This window comes from Sceloporus undulatus, chromosome 2 (genome assembly GCF_019175285.1).
Source record: "Sceloporus undulatus isolate JIND9_A2432 ecotype Alabama chromosome 2, SceUnd_v1.1, whole genome shotgun sequence".
Classification (NCBI taxonomy): Eukaryota; Metazoa; Chordata; class Lepidosauria; order Squamata; family Phrynosomatidae; genus Sceloporus; species Sceloporus undulatus.
Window position 1 is genome coordinate 217,432,711 of NC_056523.1, and position 20,356 is coordinate 217,453,066.

The 20,356-nt window shown below is 44.1% G+C and overlaps 1 protein-coding gene across 2 annotated transcripts; it reads right to left on the reverse strand.

Annotated features, from left to right (window-relative positions):
- Positions 1-736: 736 nt before the first annotated feature.
- ZBTB5 (zinc finger and BTB domain containing 5) lies at positions 737-19,281 on the reverse strand. Of its 2 annotated transcripts, none has more exons than XM_042452465.1 (2): positions 19,221-19,281; positions 737-4,139 (listed from the first exon to the last, which is right to left on the reverse strand). In XM_042452465.1, exons 1-2 carry the CDS (start codon positions 19,226-19,228, stop codon positions 2,108-2,110), a joined length of 2,040 nt encoding a protein of 679 aa, XP_042308399.1. In that variant the 5' UTR covers positions 19,229-19,281; the 3' UTR covers positions 737-2,107. The 2 variants fall into 2 exon arrangements, with proteins under 2 accessions (XP_042308399.1, XP_042308400.1); XM_042452466.1 differs by lacking the exon at positions 19,221-19,281 and adding an exon at positions 10,288-10,305.
- Positions 19,282-20,356: the final 1,075 nt, after the last annotated feature.

Consider the following 20,356-nt stretch of genomic DNA (forward strand, 5'->3'; position numbering starts at 1 on the left):
TTGTTGGCATTATATTGGGTCCCCCCTCCTCCAGTCCAGTGATGTGTGATGGATGTGAATAAAATCTTTTAACAGCTACAATAGTACTTACCCTTTCCATACTCTATGCTACCACTCTTCTGTTCCTAAGGCTTCACTTAGGAACACAGCAAGTGTTGTATTGCCAGCAGTTCTTATTGGACTGCAGTGCTCAGGAATAATACTGCATGACAATAAAACAACTCAACTACTTGCTGTTTAAGGACTTCACTGTAAATCTTACTCTTATAGATCAGATGTTTCTTCTGTGTTTATTGTCTCTCCTGTCCACCCCCCTTCTGTCTCTGCCCTAGTTTTCTTTTCTAACTCAGACATTCGAAATATTTTCTGACAGCATACTTTGCCTTAGAACATACACACATTAACAGTTTCAAAATTACAAATACTGTAGTATTAAGTGCAGGGGTCCTGAAGGAAAGCTTTTATTTAATAAAAATACAGATAATAAGTATAGTGAGAGCCAGTGCAGTGTAGTGGTTTCAGCCTTGGACTATGACTCTGGAGACCAAGGTTCGAATCCCAGCTCAGCCATATAAATCCACTGAGTGATTTTGGGTAAGTCACACTTTTTCAGCCTCAGATCATGGTGATGGCAATGGCAAAAACCCCTCTGAAGAAATTTGCCAAGAAAACCCCATGATAGGTTTGCTTTAGGGTTGCCATAAATCAGAAACGACTTGAAGGCAACAACAAAAATAAGTACAGTTGGCCCTCCATATCCATGGATTCTTTATCCACGGCTTCAAAATATTCAAAAATTATAAATCCCGCAAAGCAAACATTGTTTTTGCCATTGTATATAATGGGACTTGAATATCCATGGATTTTCGTGTCCATGGGAGTCCTGGAACCAAACCCAAGCAGATACCAAGGACCCACTGTATGCACAGAGTTCACCTAAAAAGTATTTCACAGGAGTTTGGGGGGGGGGGGGGGAGGAGCAAGGGCACATGCTTATATAAAATCTTATCTAAACTACCATGACAATTGATTCCTACATTTTAATGTTGATTGCTAGAAATATAAAAATGCAGGTTTAAAATAATACACACACACACACACACTATCTGCACTATAAAATTCAGATGAGACTGAACAGCAATCACTATCATAGAATATGTTGCCTTCAAATGTAAAAGAAATCATATCAGAAATGCTTGTTGAAATAACAACAGTAGGCAAATCATTTAAGACTTAATGTTGAGTTTTAACATGAAATACAAATTGATTAGAAACACTACCAAGCATAACACATAAAACACACATCACTTTTCAGTACAAGATTTTACAAAAAGAAAACTATGAAACATCTAAGAGATTTTTCCGTATTCAAAAGTATATACACACACCTACATATATCAGACAGTCTAAAAGTTACTTGCATTGGACTCAAGGTAAGCACCTTCATTACACAGTGTATATTACTGCAAAACAACCAAAATACATTCAGAATCCCTAAAACTATGGTAATCTAGAACACACTTCAAAAGCACTTTGAGGTGCAAAGGTGGTTTCATCTTCAAGATATGCAGTCTTTTACAATAAAGAGGTCTTAGTTAAGTTGTTCACACATTCCATGTAGCAATCTACTTTACAATAAATGCTTTCACATCATTTTTAAAAAATCATCAAAAAGTTTGCACTTCAACTTTTCATTCTTGCAATGTGCTAGTTAATTATGTGTTAGCTGCATAATTGGCTTTCCTTTCAGCCCTTCTACTCACAGAGAACTAATGACAGGGCTAGATCCATATATGATAATATAAAGCCCACCTCCAAAGCCTATTTTCTTGTAAGTAAATCTCACAGAATTCAAGAGGGCTTACTCCCAAGTGTACCTGGGGCTGCACTTAGTCCTACTTATTCTGACAGAACTGGAGAATTCCAAAGCGCTTTTAAAAAACCGTTTAAGCCTCACAACACCCCTGTGAGGTAGGTATGGTACAGGTATTGAAAAGAACTAAGCCTTTTTTTTAATGTGTGTGGCACAATCACACTATAAGTGTTCACCCTTTGCATTCCATGCCTTATTAAAACGTATTGGCATTGTAGGAGAGGGGGACAAGAGTTAAAGCAAAGTGCTGGGTAGATTACTGCTCTGCCAACGTAGGCAAGTAGTTTTGGAATGTTTATATAAATGGCTTGACTGACTAAACCTCTTGCCACACTTTAAACAGGCATACGGCTTCTCACCCGTATGCACACGGATGTGCTTCTTGCAGTCTGTTAAGGTCAAAAATGTCTTGCAGCAGATTTTGCAGGCATACTTGCGAGCTCCTTCTACCACCAGGACATTATGTTCCGATAAGGCCTTCTTACACTTTGAAAGAACATCAGCAGATGCTCTGGTCAGCTGTGGTGGGCCAGGCTGGGAAGAGTGCCCATTCTCAAAAGAAGAGGTGCCCCCATTCATTAGCAGCTGAGAATTAGGAGTATTGTCCGGTATTTGAGAACTACGAACAGAGGTCACAACGGGCATTTTGGGAGCTATGCGACGATAACCAGGAAAGCTGTTGGCACCACCTCTTGAGCTCATGACTGCTCTTGACAAAGAATGAAGCCCTAAGCCAGACCTTGGGAAGTCCATCCCAAACTGCTCTGCTGCTCGGTAGCCAGAAGTCTGTACACATGGAAGACCCATTACATCTTGCATAGGCCTGACAAAATGAGAGTCTGTGCTCTCACTGAAGGGGTTTTCGACATGTGAGACTGTAGCAGAGGAATGCCCATTAGTAGGTCCAGAGTCTGGACTAATTAAGTAAGATGCATCACCGTCAATTCTGCAGTCACTGGTTGTATTTGGAATGTTGTCCTCATTATTCTGGCTGGCCCCAAAACTGCTTGCTCTGCTTTTATTCAGGAAATTGGAAATGCTGAATGTAGACTTGTGTTCCAGATTATTTGCTACCTCCATAATATGGATCTCCCCTACCCTATCCGTACTAGACTGCGGGTCAGAGAAACTACGATCACTACTCTCAGGGCTCAGTTCTATCTTTTCGGCATTTACTCCACTGCCTTCCACTTCAACAGATTCACTTCCCTCCGCTTGGGAGGTCACATCACTCACTTCATCCTGGGGCTCTGGGGAACTCAAAGGCTCGGATTTCACCACTACTCTCATGTGTTCTTTTTCATTTAGTCCAACCTCTGGATTCTCACACTGAAAGCTGTTTTTTTGGGAAACAGTCTCTTGATCAAAGCTAGTTTCAACTTGTGATACTTGCGATGCCAAAGACATTTGGGAAATATTGGCCCCACTGTTGTCAGATTGACTGGGCACCTGAGCATCTTCTTGGGCACTAAAGGACTGATCAAATATAATGGTATTATCTTCTTGGTTGTCAGCGACACCATCAGGTTTAGAGTTGTCCACAATTTTCAGTGAGTCAGGGGAAAAAAACTCATCTCTCGAATGAACAACAGCCTGTGCGCTCTCTGGAGTAACATCTGACATGATAGTATCATCCATGGTAGGCCTAATGCGCTGCCTAGCCCTTTCTTCTGAAGACTGTTTACGTTTATGGAGACGTCGTATTGGAAATGCACTCCTCTGCTCTATGTTATTTCTGATTGATGAGCTCATAGAATTGGTCTGTTCTTCAGTGCTTTGGGTGGAATTTAATGCGGAGCTCACTATGCTTAATCCAAGCTGCTGAAGCATGAAGGATCGCTGCATGCGTGCATTCTGCTCTTGAACTCTATCGCTTGGAGGAGACATTGGTAGTGTCCTTGTAGTAAGGTAGTGCTTGCATGCTTTCACCACAGAGTTCAAGTGGAGGTGTGAAGCTGCCAACAACACATCCATAACATTGCTCTCTCCAAGCATCAGCGTGGAAGTGTACATCATGTCAATGAGAGCAGCAAAAGCTTCTGCTGTCACTACCTCACTGTCCAACTGGATCATGTTCATAGTCTGATCTCCCTCTGCTACTGTGAAGAGGGCTCGGAAGTGTGTGCTGCATGCTGCCAAAACTGAACGATGTGCTTTGAAGTGCCTGTTCCCCACCACAATAACACAGTCACAGAGCTGGCCGTGAAGCCGCTGATAGTTCAACTGCTGAAAAATTTGTTCAAAGTGCCCTGGAAAATCCATGATCCTAAAAAGAGAGAGAATATGGTGTGAAAAAAGTACCAAGATCTGGTTTTATCAGAACAAACAAAGAAAGCTAATCTTACAGAATGCTGATGGTCTCACAGTACCAAGTTTGTTTTTATATTTTATTTTTTCCACTGACAATGTTTAATTTAATATGGCTCCTGGTCTCAGCAAGTGAAATGCACTACAGGGTTTCCCTAAATCTGCAAAGCATGATTTACAGCAGTGATGGCAAACCTTTGAGAGACCAGGTGACCAAACTCAAAGGTGTTCCTGCACCGGGTGTCACACAGTGCTGAGGGTCGGTACTTCTGGGGAATGGGACATCCAGAGGGCAGGAGTTTTACCTTCTGGGGCAGGACTTCCAGGAGCAGGACTTTCCTGGAGACAGTTGAAGGCCAGGGAGGGTGGGCGGAAGAGGAGGAATAGGCACACACCTGTTCCCCTTGCCCTACCAGGCCTTCGGCTGCCTCTCCAGAGACAGCTGAAGGCCCAGGACAGCCAGGAAGAGGAGAAACAGACACACGCCTGTTCCTCCTCTTCCCCACGCTCCACATGCTCTCAAAAATGGCTTTGCGTGCCATCTCTGGCACATGTGTCATAGGTTCACCACCACAGATTTAGAGTGTGGTATGAAAGTGAAAGGTATGAATCTCAGCTATGTGAATACCTACTAATACCTCAGGTGTGTGAATACCTAAGAGCAAAAAGAAAAAAATAGAGAAAAGTAGGGAGTCTTCTGCTTTGTTTTTTCCATGACCTTTTTGTTTGTTGGTTTTTGTGGGGGAAATTGAAAGATTTTATTTTTAATTGCAGATCATTCTATCATGCAACTGTCAGTAGAATATTTAAGGCACAGTGTTGATACAGTATGACCTCCATATCCACACGACCAGTATTCATGGTGTCACTTCTGAAAAAAATGTTCCCTTTATGTATTTTCCAGATCCTCCAGCACAATTCTATGGTATGCTTCCAGTGGACATTGACCACAATGTTGTGCTGGAGGACCTAGAAATGCCTAGAGATGTATTCTCTCTAGGAATATCTAGGTCCTCCAGCACAACTCTGTGGTCAACTTCCACAAGAAGCCATTCATTTCAATGAGTTTGCTATTATCTGCAGTTTCTCATTTCCAGGAGCATATTCCCCATGGATACAGGGTTGTACTGTATATTGCCACCTGAACTGGGCTGTCCCAAAATTACTTCTAAGCACTCACAAAATGATGTTTCAAATAAACTTTAAATTTTGCAGAATACAGAAGCTCTTGGGTTTTTTCGTCTAAGAGTCCAGTCTGGGATTTTTGCCAAGCATATCCCTCTTGCAACATGATGCCATGGCCTTTGCACCACAGAGCCTCTGTTTTCTCATGCTTTCTCCCCTATATCAGATTCTACCACCTTCTGCAGAATTTGAATCTGTTGCTTTACACTGGTTAATAAACTAGGTCTAGATATAAGAAGACATACAGTATAAAGGGACAGAGAGCTATGTAAGCAATAGCATCAACTGCTGTACAAGCTGGCCCTTGTATTAGATTTCTGTCATTCTTTATTATTAACCATTTCTAAATCTAACTTGAAGATGCTGGGTGGGATCCTGTTGGTGACAAACGCATGCATAAGTGTGGCTTGTGCATGCATATGTCTCTGTTTGCATGGGATGCAAGTAGCTATTCTCCAGCCTTTTGCTCTCATTCAAAGCCTCTCACTTGGCAAGTTTTTGAGCCCCTGGAAGGACCATTGCTGTTGTGGGTTAGTAGGATGGGAAGGTCTGAGCTCCAAGGGGAAAAAAGAGGATGCATAGGATTTGTGACTGTGTATCCTTGTCTCTTCCCTCTGCCTAGCAAAATCCAGCTGCTTCTGTGATGGCGAACCTATGGCACGCGTGCCAGAGGTGGTACTCAGAGCACTCTCTGTGGGCACATGTGCCGTCGCCCCAGCACAGAGTTTACTGAGTTTGTTATTAGAAAGCCAGAGGGACATGGCACTTTGCAATAAATAAGGGGGTTTTGGGTTGTAATTTTGGGCACTCGGCCTCTAAAAGGTTCACCATCACCAGTTTAAACTGACTTCCCTTCCAGCCCCTTTCTGCTTATAAGCAGATGCAGCAAGAGCCCTGACAACTGCTGGGCAGAGGGAAGATGCAGAACTGCACAGGTGATGCTTTATGCATTGTCTGCCTGGGGCAGGAACGTGGCCATTGTACTCTAGAAATGAGACACAATACTGAAGTGCAACCTTGCAGATTGCCTAGGTAAGTTACACCACATAACTAAGGAGATTTTCAGACAGGGGAAAAAGCCGGGAGTAAAAGGCATACTCATGCTGAATATTTTCAGATGACATCACACTCATCCAGGACTTATTCGGTGAAGATCCAGGAATGCTCCAGCAACAAGCCATTCACAGGACTTTCCCATGAATGGTTTGTTGCTGGAGCATTCCTGAATCTTCATTGGGAAAGTCCTGTATGAGCGCAATGTGTCTGAAAATTTTCAGCAGGATCGCGCCATTATGCTAGGAGTATACCTCTTGGCATTTTTCCCCATCTGAAAGTCTCCAAAATAAGTGTCCACAATGTTTCTTCACTGCCATACAGGGCTCCTACTGTCAGAAACATAGCAGAAGCAGGAATCTGGTATTTCTGCAGTCAGATCCTCCCTCCATATACTGAATTTCACTGCCACAACCCACCTGTCTTGGAATTAATCCATACAAATTATGACAGCTACAGAAAAACAGAAAGCATGTTTGGAAGATGTGGATGGACATTAGCTTTCTAGTAAGATGTGCTTGACAAATGTGTGTGAAAGAATCAAAACGGGAGCTTTTACAGATCCGAGGAGAAGGAGGGAATATTTTAGTTGTGGCAGACACTTTTTAATAAGATTCCGGGTTTATTCTCAATTATCTCCAGTTAAAGCAGATGTTAAGATCTGGAAAAAGTTTTCCACCTCTAGCTTTGGAGAGCACCTCCAGTATGAATCATACTGGACTAAACAGACACAAGGTCAGATTCAGTTTAAGCAATTTGACAGATACAATTTTAAATTTCACCATCATGTACAGTTATGCAGATTCACTGTCTCATTTAATGTTCAAGATGAAAGACTGCAGTGGATTATACACAGACACTTTGATCAAAGATCTAGAACCCTATTTACTTCAGCTCTCCATTCAACAGATGAAACAACTTAAAAGATAGGCAAGTCTGCAGAAATCCAGTCTGCATGTCACAGTGAGCCATTTCTTTTTAAAAAGCATATACCCTCAGTTTATCGTGGCCAAACCAGCATTTTGATTTATCTTGTTGGTTTGCTCCTGATAGGGTCCTCCTGCCAGCAGAAGCAACTAACCCACTGTCTGTCTGGGATTTGTTTATTGTGACACCAGAACCCACAATTCTAGCTTGTGAAATGGCACTTGCTGGAGATCTAAACTTCTCACAGAAAGACACCCCTCTTTCCAGCTCCGGCCGTTTTCTTCCTCTTTGCCACTTGGAAAAAGCTTCCCAGCACTTCACCTTTCTTCTAAAAAATATTTCAGACCGCCCCCCCCCTCCTCTGGGGTACCCCTTCACATAAAATTAAACCAAAGGATTCAGGTTGGCTTATACCTTTGGTATAAGCAGTCTAAATGCAAAAACTTATTAAAATGAATAAGAAATAAATTTAAGAAAGTAATGGTAAGTTTCAGTATTTAACTATTGAAGTATGTACAATGGACTCAATCGCACCTCAAGAGAACTATTTCTCATGTTTGTTCATCAAGTATGTCAAAAGAAAAAAAAACTAGTTGACAAATACCTTCAGTTGTGAGTGTATTTTATTATTCATAAGCACAGTTGATATGATTTTTAAAAGGTTTTTTCTTTTTGCTGTTTTTTTTTTCTTTTTTGCATTTTCCTCTCTTGAACAAGCTGCCTTCCTGTTCACCTAAATATGCCAACTTTTAGTCTAGAGTCTTTAGGGCTTGAAGAGTCAGAATAGAATGGTTACATTCTCTTTTAACTTTTTTTTCTTTTCAAATGTCTATTTACTCCTTTCTTTTTTAGCCAGTAAAATTACAGTGAAAAGACTAGCCTATGCCAGTCTTCCCTAACCTGGTGCTCTCCAAGTGTGTGAGACTACAATTATGGGATTTCTAATGCCGCTTGAAGAACATGCGAGTTGTAGTCCGCCATATCTGGAGACCCTCCAGCTAAGCAATTGGAGTTTTACTTCTTAAAAATACCCTAGATGTCAGTGGTTCCCAAACTGTGGGATGGGACCCCCAGGGGGCTGTGAGATTTGGAGACCCTGATTCCCTCTTCCAAAAAACATTTCCTATCCTGGAGGAGAACAGAAAGGTGAAGAGTGAACTTGAAGAAGCCACTTCTGCCTAGGGAGGAGAGAGGGATGCTCACTGGATCATGGCTTCTGGCAGGGCCCATCCTGATCCACCCCATCTTCTCCCCCCCCCCCCCACCCAGAGCTGCCCTGGCTCTTGGGATGGAGATGCTGTTGCAACCTCAACCAGTGTGCCCACTCTGTCCAGTGTGGTCTAGGCACATGGTGGTCAAAGGAGAGCCAGTATCATGGAGGCCACTGGTGCCTCTTGCTCAAGCTGTCACTGTCAACTGGCTGCAGCCCCTCTGAGGCACAGAAGTGGCCTAGGTGGCTCTGATCCCCCAAAAACAGCACATGGACTAGCCAGCCAAAGAGCAGTGGTGTAAGTGCACTGCTTACTGCAAGTCACTGGAACAGAGCATGTGCCTGGGCCCACCACTGCCCTACACCACCACCACCCTCCTGGTTGGTTGGTTGGTTGGTTGGCCAGTCAGGGACTCCTTCTCTCAGGTGGTGCCACATGATAAGCTGCTGCTATGGTCCTCTAAGACAGGTAAGCAGGCAGGGGATGGAATGGGCCCAGGGAGCAAAGTAATGAATAAAGAGGCCTTTAGACAGCTGTTAGGGGTGGCAGAAGATTTGGAGGTCCAGCAGAACTAGCTTCCAAGAGGCCTTGTTTCTCTGCCCACCCCCAAGCACTCTCACATATACACTCATCCTCTCTCACAATCAGTCACACAATTTCTCTTGTTCTTTTTCTTTCACACACACTCAGTTTCAGGGGTTTGTTCACATTAATTTTCTGACCCACTGACCCATTTCTCTGGGAGGAATCTCTTTTAGTCTCACAAAAGGTGCTACACAGGATTCCTTTATCTCTTTCTTCTGACACACACAAGCCTCTCTCTCACTCATACACACCAACACAGCATGCTCAGATGCATGTTTTTTCTTGCTTGCTTTCTCCCTCACACCTACTTAATAATTAGCTAGTTAATTATTATATACACATTCTCAAACCATGGTTTCTCCCCCTCTCTCACAGACACACACTGATTCACACATGTTCGCAAACTCTCTAACATACCAATTCTCTCTTACACACATACCCAGCAGTCTCTCACATAGTCACACATACATCAATTCTCTCTCCCACACACTCAGTAATGCTATTTCTGGCTCTCACCCTCAGATACGTTCATTCAGTCTCACACACCAATATTCTGTCTGTCACACATTGTAAAAAAAGAGATGAAGAATGTGACATACTTGCATATGCATTTATGTATGCGCATATGCACATGTACACAATGCATACGTACATGTATACAATGAATGTTTCTGTATAACTGTGAGAAAGTAAATAAGCATATGTGTGAAAGAAAGAAAGAAAGAAAGAAAGAAAGAAAGCATGACTACATATCTGAGGACTGGTGTATGTGAATGTGGCTATGTGTAAACTTTTAGACATATGTTAAGTAGTGAATTTAATTCAATAAAACTATTTCAATTTGAACAATGTTATTTCTTTATAAAATGTTAAAATATTTATATACCTGAATGTGTGAACAAAAATATGCATACTAAACAAACAAAATATTTTTATTCATATACTCCATCAAGCTGGGTGAGGGGAACATCTGCACATAGATGTAAAGGGAGGGTCACAAAGGTAAGAAGTCTTTGAGAACCACTGCCCTAGGGCCTTGCTGCTCTTAGTTAAACTGCGCCTAGGCCTACAAGAGTGGGTGCCAGGAGGCTCAAGTGATTCCATCTCAAGAGACTGGGGAATCACAGCTCTCATACTCCACCATACTCTCCTGTCTTGCTACATTCCTTCTTCAGTTGGTGATTTGGACCCACAAATAGGGGGCATCATGCTTTCCAGGGATGGATTACTTTGGTTCCTATTTTGAAAAGAGGGAAGAACAGATAACCTGGTGCAACGGAGAACAGAGCTTTATCTTTAACTGTTGTTTAAAATAATCAGAAATCAGAAATAACTTGAAGGCACACGACAACGACAATGATATTGTGGGGTGTATGACTGTGCTTCCTCTGAAGGACATTTGCCAAGGATTTTCCTTCTAACTAGCTATTTAAAAAGTCCCCCTCTCCTTTCAATGCAAAAAGGAGATTAGTGTGCCAAATTAACAAAACCCTGTACACTGACAATCTAGTTTGTGTCTTATACAAAAGCAATTAATGAGATGCAAGTTGGCTACGATATTCAGTGCACAAGTGTATCTCTCTGTCAGTCTGTGCAAACAGTATATGGTAATTAATTTTTTCCCAACTTCTAAAACATTATCAAGTAAAACGAAGAACGATCACAGAAGATTGTATCTGCTTGTCTAATTCCCTGTATGCTAAGTACCTGACTTAAGAGGAAGAACAAGAGGAAGAACGTAATAACAGAAAAAGAAGCATAAATTGATTTATTTTGTCACAGCTAACATTACCTCACAATTTAGAAGAATTTGTGTAGTTTTTGCATGTCATGTAAATGCTGTTATCGTCTGTCATCTAAACCCCCTTATTGCCACCCTTAAAAGTGTTTTAGGTTGCCACCCTATGGTTGCCGGAAGGGTTCTCAGGAATGACAAGAAGTTTCAGGTCTGTCCCCTCCTAAGTCAGAGGATGCAGAGAGTGGCCTTTTTCTTTCTGAAAGTGAAATGGGGGTGCTGAAAGGGGGGGGGGGGGGGAAGAGCATTGATCAGCAACTTTTCAATTCCTCCAACATGCCTCCCAGAATCACGAGAAAAATGTGTGAACATAGGATACAGCATTTCTTCCAATTGTAACTAATGGAAGGGAAATCACAAGAGTTTAAAAAGGTGGGGTAGAGTGCAGATCTACCTCACTTCTACCACTGAATCATGAAGAGCAAAATTTCATCCATTACTGCTCAGGTCCAAAACACACTGCAGAAATAATCCAGTTTGAGACTACTTTAACTGCCCTGGTTCAGTGCTAGAGAATCCTAGGAACTGTAGTTTCATGAGACATGTAACCTTCTCTGTCAGAGAGCTCTAGTGCCACAATAAACTACATTTCTCAGGATTCCTTAGCACTGAGCCAAGGCAGTGAAAGCAGTCTCAAATTGAATTATTTCTGCGGTATGTTTTGGACCTCAGTAATCATTAAGTTCAACAGCACCCTTCCAATAAAATGCTAAAACAAAAAAACTAAAAATCCAAATTATTACCTTAATTTATAATGACAGGAATATGACAAAACTGTCAAATAAACTGAAAAATGCTTTTCCATCAGTGGGTAGCAAGGGAACGGCAGTAACAGATGAGGAGTGCCTGGCAAAGGTTCCCTCTTGGTTTGGACAACTGCCACTCAGCTATTTCCAAGAATGACTTCTCAATAGCACAACTGCCATGCCAGACATATCAAAATTTCATGCAAAGACAATAACTTCTTCTGTTTATCATTTAGGGCTCCTAGAATATAACTTAACTGTGTGGTTTCTTTTCAGCTATGTTGATTTCCCCTAAATATTATTTTGAGGATCAACATGCCATGCAAGATGTCTTTGCACTGCCAACTTTATTTACAAAATTTTCTATCATGATCAGTCTTTCAGTATCATCCTTACTGTTACAATTTGATAGGATACATCCTTTTTAAATTTTTAGGAGAGATGTGTGCCACATATTTGTGTGGCTTTCTTGCAGGATATGTGCACTACTTTCATGATCTGATCCAAACCTTAATTACAGTCTCTCTTTCATGTTCCCTCCTCCTTTGAAAGTGAAGGTAATAATTTGGGAAGTGTTTAAGATCAGTGGTGTAGCACATGCTAAGATTCAGTCCTTTACAGTCTAAGTAGGATAGACAGGTATATAAAAGGAGAATAGCTACATAGTAGAAATTAATATGAAACCATTCACTCTTCTTAGGAGAGAGGAGACCTTGACATCAACAGAGCACTGTGCCTACCAAGAAAATATGTAATACAACCGAGTGATTAAAACAGATTTAACTACTGCTGCACCAAAAAACACCAAAATAAAGTTAGATGGCTAAAACTACAAACATTTATAGTAGAATGACATCTTCATATCTTACTGCATCTAATATTGGCAGGAGATTTCAATGCCAGGATTGGTCAAAATGATGGAGCGCTCTATAACCATTTTGGTTAACATTCTCCTGAATTAGAGGTGGCCCACCCAAAGATCTGGTCTGTGGTGATTTGGGGCTTTATCTTGCATGGATGATAAATAGCTTAGACTTAGTACTATTACATGGTGGACTGGATGTGGATACACCTGAAGAATATACTTTTCTGACTGGCTGTGGTTCTTTCACCACTGACTATATTATTATTTCCTATGAACTGCTAAATCTGGTGTTCAGTTTTGAACTTAGTGCAAATACAGAGAATTATCTTTGCCCTTTAATTGCATCTCTTATCTGCTCCATATCACGTTGTTCATGCAGATTACGAACCACTGTTGATTACAGAGTCAGATATAAGAGCATCTGGTGTGAGATGGTCAGCTAAGGTGGAATGTGTTATAACTCTGTTGCTTTAACAGAAAACAGTCTCAGTCTATGGGAGTCCCTTTTGACATCAATATAAATTACACAGGTACTCTGGGACCTCGCTTGACAGTCTCTGCAGCCCCTCACCTGGAAAGAGTTACATGCAGAAAGTCCAGGAAATGGAGGATAACTATCCTCTCAGACAGGAGTGGTGAACAAAGTGCTTTTTTGAAAACGTTATTACCCACGGTTTCTTACTCCATGAAAAGAAATCTGGAATAGCAATTATATTTTGTCGCTGTTTGGGGCCAAACTAGGGTTGCCATATCCCGCCTGGGGGAGGGACAAACCCGATTTTTGGCCAGTTGGCACGGTCCCGCCCCGGTTTTGCTCCTTGCCCAGGTTTGTCCCGGGTTGAGCTGGTTGCCGCCGCCTCTGCAGCAACTGGGCCGCTCTGCAGCCGCCGCCATTGCTGTTGCGGCTGCTGCTGCGGCCTTTATGCCGCCTGCCGCACTTTGCCTTGGCCTTGCGCGCTCTTGCGCGGCCGCCCGCAGGGCTGAGCAGTAGCTCCTGCCCTTCAGGCTGGCCGGCCAATGGCTGGACAGCCTGCCCCTGCTGCAGGAGCCTGTGACTGCTAGCAGGGGGTGGGGCTGTTCCAGCTCTGCTCTCCCCCATTGGACAGCCAGTCTCAAGAGGAGGAGTGTCTCCTCTTTGGTCCCTTGCGCGGGCCGAGGGCAGGAAAGATCTTTGCCGGCAAGCTATTTCTCTTCCTTTTCTTTTTCTTCTCCTATTTTTTCTTCTCTTCTTCTTCTTTTTCTTCCTCTTTCCCCTCCTCCTCCTCCTCTTTGTTTTCTTCCCCTCCTTCTCTTCTTTCTCCTCCCCTTCCTCTTCTTCTTCCCCTTTTTTCTTTTCTTCCCCTCTTTCCCCTCTTCTTTTTATATTTTTCCCTATTCTTCTTTCTCCCCCTCTTCTTCTTTCTCCTTCCCGTTCCTTTTTCTCCTCCTTTCCCTTCCTCCTCGGCGGCTGCTGCTGTTGTGTGCCCAACTCCTTTCTGACTTATGGCACCCCTGCCTCTAGCCCCCCTTTCTCTAGCCCCTCTTTCTCTAACCCCCTTATTTAACCCCTTCTATCTAACCCTCTATCTATTTACCCCCCCCTCTAAGCCCCCCCCCCATCTCTTCTTCTCAGGGATTCAGGGCTTCTCAGGGCTTTGCCTCCATGCAAAAAGAAAAAAGAAAAAAGAAAAAGACTGACCCACAAATCCCCCTTACAGTAGTTGAGACATACCTGGGGGAAAAGAGGTGAGGGTTGGGGGGGGGTTGCAGGGGGCAAGGAGAAGGAGGAAGGGGGGGAATTGCTAAGAAGGCTTGGAACATGTAGTTTGCCGGCTCAAGGGGCTGCCTGTCTGTCTCAGCTCAAATGCTAAGGATGCCTGGACTTGTGCTGTTGTCTGTGTTTTGGAATTTTGGGGGGGGGGGGTGGCCAGAAAGGGAAGTACATTTCTGCCATCTGTCTAGGAATAATGCCAAAATGTCCTCCATTTTGAGCATGCCTAAGAAACATGAATTTTTCATGTGCCCTCCATTTTAGAAATATGTCCTACATTTGGGGCTACATTTTGTCCTACATTATCCTACATCCCCCCCGCCCATTTGTCCCGGTTTGGAGGTTGACAGCTATGGCAACCCTAGGCCAAACCAGCAATGAATATTACCCATTTATCCTATACTAAAGAGACAACACAAATACACATTCACTATTTTACCATATTCATTACTTTACTGCTGCAGTAAACATGATCATTCATTGAAAAACAGATGCAAATATTCCTCAAGCAGAGAGCAGAATTAGGTCCCCTGAGGCCTATTTTTATAAAGAGCCATGTATGCCAGTGCCCTGGTTCCATCCTTCAAAAATGTAAAAATTGCATGAACGAGAGAGCTACAAAAATACTAGAGCTCATATGGAACTTGAATTACTAATTCTCCCCAACTCTAGACACAAAAATTTTGAAAAGCTGTTCAGTGACTACCACCTCATGTAGCAGTTTTGAAAAATACAGCTGTGTCGTCTATTACACCATTAAAAAGGGAAAGAGGGGAAGTGGACTAAATTCCACGAAAGTGCATGCCAAAATAAATCAATTAGTCTTAAAGCTGCTCCTCTGTCTGCTCAGTATCACTTCATAAACATTCCTACACATGATTTCCTGCTATTTCACCTTTCTAGTATTGTGTTAAAGATGGACTGGCATGGTAAAAATAACAATAATTTAAAGTACCTTTCATTATCACACCAAAACAAACTAGGTTTTTTTTTAAAAAAAAGTATTATTCATGATTTAACCCTAAAGAATTCAAAAGTGACAAACAGCCATCAAGAGTAATGGAGTCCAATCAAGAGTGGGGATCATGTGGCTTTCATGAGACTGTTGGACTGCAAGCCCCAGCACTCCCCACCACTGTCTGGGACTGCAACCCATCAACATACAAAGGGTAGCATGATTCCCTTCCATGGAATAGACAGACCTTCCTCAAGAGGATATCCAAATTGTAAATGCTACCAAGGGAAGATCCTGTTATGTGACATCAGAAGCATTAAAGATAAACCTCAATGACTGGCCTGGTTCATTTAGGAGGAATTCTTTTGCTCCTTATCTTCTACATTATGCCTTTATGGCACAGGGGTGGGCAACTGTGGCCCCCAGGACGTTGGGGCTGGACCAGTCGGTAGTGATGGCTCATGGGAACTGCGGTCCAACATCTGGAGGCACATAAGCTGCCCACTCTTGGTCTTGAGCACTGGTTCTTAAGCTTTGATAGTCCAGGTGTTTTGGAAGTCAAGTACCAGAAGCCCCAACCAGGACATCAAATGACCAGGAAACTTGGGAGAGAAAGTCTAAAATATCTGGGGAGCCAGAGGCTGAAAATCACTGGTCTAGGGGATTGAATAGAGCCCTGTAGAGTCAGAGTGGCATAATAGTGTGAGCAATGGACTACAACTCTGGAGACCAGGGCTTGATTCACTGCTCACCCAATGGATGACCTTGGGCACGTCACACACTCTCAGCCTCAAGAGGATGGCAATGACAAACCCTCTCTGAAGAAACTTGCCAAGAAAACCCTATGATCTGTTTGCTTTAGGGTTGCCATAAGTCCCAAATAACTTGGAGACACACCGGAGCAGGAAAAAACAGTTGTTCCTGCTCCTGCGTGCAATCATATTCAGGGGTAGCTGTGCTAGCAAAGCACAATAACATCCACAATGCACAAAACAATTATACTTTTATTTAGCCAACCAAAAATGAACAAAAAGACGCAAGCAGAGCTTCAAAAACTTATACCATGTATTTTGTGCCTTTTGGTTGCTGAATAAAGGTCTCACTGTTTTGTGGATTTTGGATGCCATTGTTGTTAACTTCCTTCACGTTCAACCCATGGCAACCCTGTTTCAGAGACCTTCAAGTCACCCTATCCTCTTCAGAGCTTGCAGATTTGCAGTTACGGTTTCTTAAGACTATCCATCTGGAATACAGTCTTCCTTTTCCCTATTGCCCTCTACTTTACCAAACAATGCGGTCTTTTCTAGTGAGTCCTTTCTTCTTATGACATGGCCAAAATATGATAAACTCAGTTTAGTCATCTTTGCTTCCTGGGAGAGTTTGGGCCTGATCTGCTCTAGGGCCAATTTATTTGTCTTTTTAGCTGTCCATGGACCCAAACAGACAGGCCAACAATATAAGCATGCTTTGGGTCCACTTTGGAAGTTGCTCTTTAATGTACACACGTCTAAAGAGGCCAGAAGCTGCACTAAGCTGAGTCCAGTCCTTAGGACTGAAGCGTGTGGTGGCTTTGGCACAGCAGTTTTCTGCCTCTTTGGACGTGTGCAGTATTTAAACAGCATACCTCAAAGTGACTCGAAGCAGACTTTATTTTGGCCTCTCTGTTCAGGCCCCAAGGTATTATTTTCAGAACTCTTCTCCATACGCTCCATCTCAAATGAGTTGATTTTTTCCTACCAGCTTTCTTCACTCTCTAGATTTCACAACCATGCATAGAAATGGCACATTTCTAACTTTAGTATTGATGATGCAGTACACTGTCCGCATTCGCTGGGGCTAGGAGTGCGAGACTCCTCTGAAACTGGGGGAAATGCAAAGTAAAAAACAGTGTTTTGTTGTTGTTTTACCCGACGAGAAACATCGCTCTATGAATCTCTAGGTTCAGTGGTTCCAACTTCCTAATGCCACGACCTTTAATATAGTTCCTCCTTGTTGTGGTGACCCTACCCATGAAATTTTTCGTTGCTACTTCATAAATGTAATTAAATAGGTGTTTCCCAATGGTCTTAGGCGACCCCCATGAAAGCGCTATCTCGACCCCCAAAGGGGTCCTGACACCAGGTTGGGAACCACTGCCTCTCTGTTCTCCAGCCAAACTCTATGGGCACCATTTGGCAGAAGCTGACCAGGGAATTACTTGGAAGGACCTACAATGCTAGAAAAGTGTTCTTTCTAGGAATTTCTAGGTCCGCCAACATGACTTCTGGTGGATGTTGACATAAAGTCCACACTGGAGGACCCATACATCCCTAGAGAGAAACGTATTAATCAAACCGGGAATAATCAAACCTGCAAAAGCCAAGGCCACAAATATGGAGGTCCAACTGTATATTATTTGTTGTTGTTGTTTGTGTTGTTGTTGTGTTGACTTCAAGTCATTCTCGACTTCTGGCGACCTAAGGCAAACCAATCACGGGGTTTCTTGGCAAGATTTCTTAGAGAGGTGTGCCATATATCTTGACATTCACAATACTGTCTAGTTCCTTCATCGCTGCCCTTCCAAGTCCTATTCATTCACATTACGTTACTCTGCTTTAATCAGGCTCTCAATAGACTGGACACAGAAGGACTGAAGATGGAAGGAAGGGATATAAACAGTCTAAGATATGGAAATGGCACTGTACTACCAGCAGAAAGCATCCAGGCTTGGAACAAGTACTAAAGAAGATAGAAGAAGAAAGCGCAAAGGCAGGCTGGCGGTGAACATAAAGAAAAACACAAATAGTGGCCACACGAATCAAGGGCCCTTTCTCCTGACATCAAAACATATAAATAGACCAGGCTATCCATCCTTAACCCATCCTCAGCTAGTTCCAAAGGTTTCCTATCCTCAATACTGTACTCATTACCTCTGAGTGGCAGCAAGTTATCCTTGAGGGGGGGGGGATACAAACAAATGACAGCACTTGCTCAGAGGGAACCAGACTTGCCCACGGGAATCATTGGAGAATATGTTAGCAAGTATTCAGTGTTTCTGTAGATATGGAAGAGACCACGAGGGCTGTCCAGTCCAACCCCATTCTGCCATGCCGGAAACTCTCACTCAAAGCATCCCCATTGACGATGGCCATCCCGCCTCTGCTTAAAGCCTCCAAGGAAGAGACTCCACTACACTCCGAGGAAGGATGTGTGTCCACTGTCGAACAGCCTTACTGTCAGGAAGTTCTTCCTAATGTCGAGGTGGAATCTCTTTCCTAGCAGCTTGCATCCATTGTTCCAGTCCTGTTCTCTGGAGCAGCAGAAAACAAGCTTGCTCCCTCCTCATATGACATCCTTTCACACATTTAAACAGGGCTATCATATCACCTCTTAACCTCTCTTCTCCAGGCTAAACAATCCACAGAGAGAGGCAGAGGAATATAAACACACCATTATTTTTGTTATATATACTATTATTCCTATATTACTATTATCCCCAGCTCTTTCCCACCGGGCATAGGTTTCTAGACCCTTCACCCTTTCAGCCACCCTCCCTTTGGACACAGTCCAGCTTCTCAGCATTCATTTTTGAACTGTGGTGGCCCCAAACTGGACACAGTATATCCAGGCGAGGCTCTGACCAGAGCAGTCCCTATGGACAGATCAGCTTCTCGATGGGCAGTCCTCTCACTTGTTTTAATACACCCCCTTTTTGGGGGGGGGGGTTGTTGTGCTTTTGACACAACCAGAGTCCCTGTCCTCTATTACCCACCCTAGAACTGGAGGAGACCCCAAGGGCCATCCATTACTCCCATGCAGGAACTCTCAATGAAAGGAACCCCCGACAGAGCTTTGATGGAGAGTTCCTGCATGGCAGAATGGATGGCCCTTGGGGGTCTCTTCCAATCCATCATTTGCTGCCCAGGGCCGGGGAAGGGGCCTTCTCAGAAGAGGAGGAGGCCTCCCAAGGGCCCCCTGGGGCCACTCACCAGTCCATGCCCCCGCCTCAGAGGCAGCCAGGCCGAGGCTACGGAGGGGCGTGGCGGTGGCGAGCCAAAGACAACCAGGCGCCCCTGCCTGCCTTGACACCCGCAAAGACGTCTGTCTGTCACAGGCACGGAACCGCGCGCCCCTCGGACACACCATGGAGCATCGCGACTAAATGCAGGAAGGCCGCCTCCTCTGCCTCCCCCCTCGCTCCCGACCATGGAATCTTCCAACCTTCTCTCTCGCCAGCGCGGCCCGCAGCCAATCGCGCCCGCCCCTGCTGCCACGCCCCTTCCTCGCGCCCGCGCTCCAACTCTTCGCCCAATCACCGCGCTTCGCGCGCCTCGCCCTTCCCCCGCCATGGCGCCTCGTTACCCTACCTAAGTGCAAGAGGCGTCCCCCTCCCGACCCGACCCTCGCCTCCGGATGGAGAGAGGAGGAGGGAGGGGCGCCCGTTGTTCTGGGCCGGGCGGCCTCCCGCTCTTCCCTTGTCCTTCCTTCCGTTCTCTTAAAGGGGCGGGCACTAGAGAGACTATAGCAACGACTATAGAGTCCCCGCCTTCGCAGAGCCCTACAGCCTCTACTTCATCCAGTAACACTCGCGGCCGGAAGTGACGTCATCCATCCCGTCAATGTCGCTCCACGAATCGTAGAAAGAACTGACCGCCCTCTCCTATCCCCTCCAACGACACAACTAGGCCTTTGGCCAATCAGATCGCGAGCACGGAGCAACCGCGAAGTCTCTCATGTGAGGGCGTCAAAAAGGGGCGGGATTAGCGCAATGGGTTCCAGCGTTGTAGGGTTTTGTGTTGCCAATGTGGTGACTTTCACACGGAAACTGGGATTTTCAGAGCTTTCCGTGTGATTTTGGTGCCTGGCCTATTTCAGTGCGTCTTTTGTGACATTTGCCATTCAGCCAGCCCTGACTCTGAGAGCGAGGCTGGCTACAGAGCAACCAACCCTTGGCTAGTGTCACAACTCACAGTTTTCAGCCCAATCAGAGAGAGGACTGGAGAGTGGTCGCCGCCCCCCGCTCAGGAAAGGCTTTTCTCTTTCTCTCTCTTCTCTCTCTCGCTCCCTGACTCCCTAAGTCTAGCTTTCTAGACTTAAGCGTACTTCCTCAAGTGCATGGGAATTG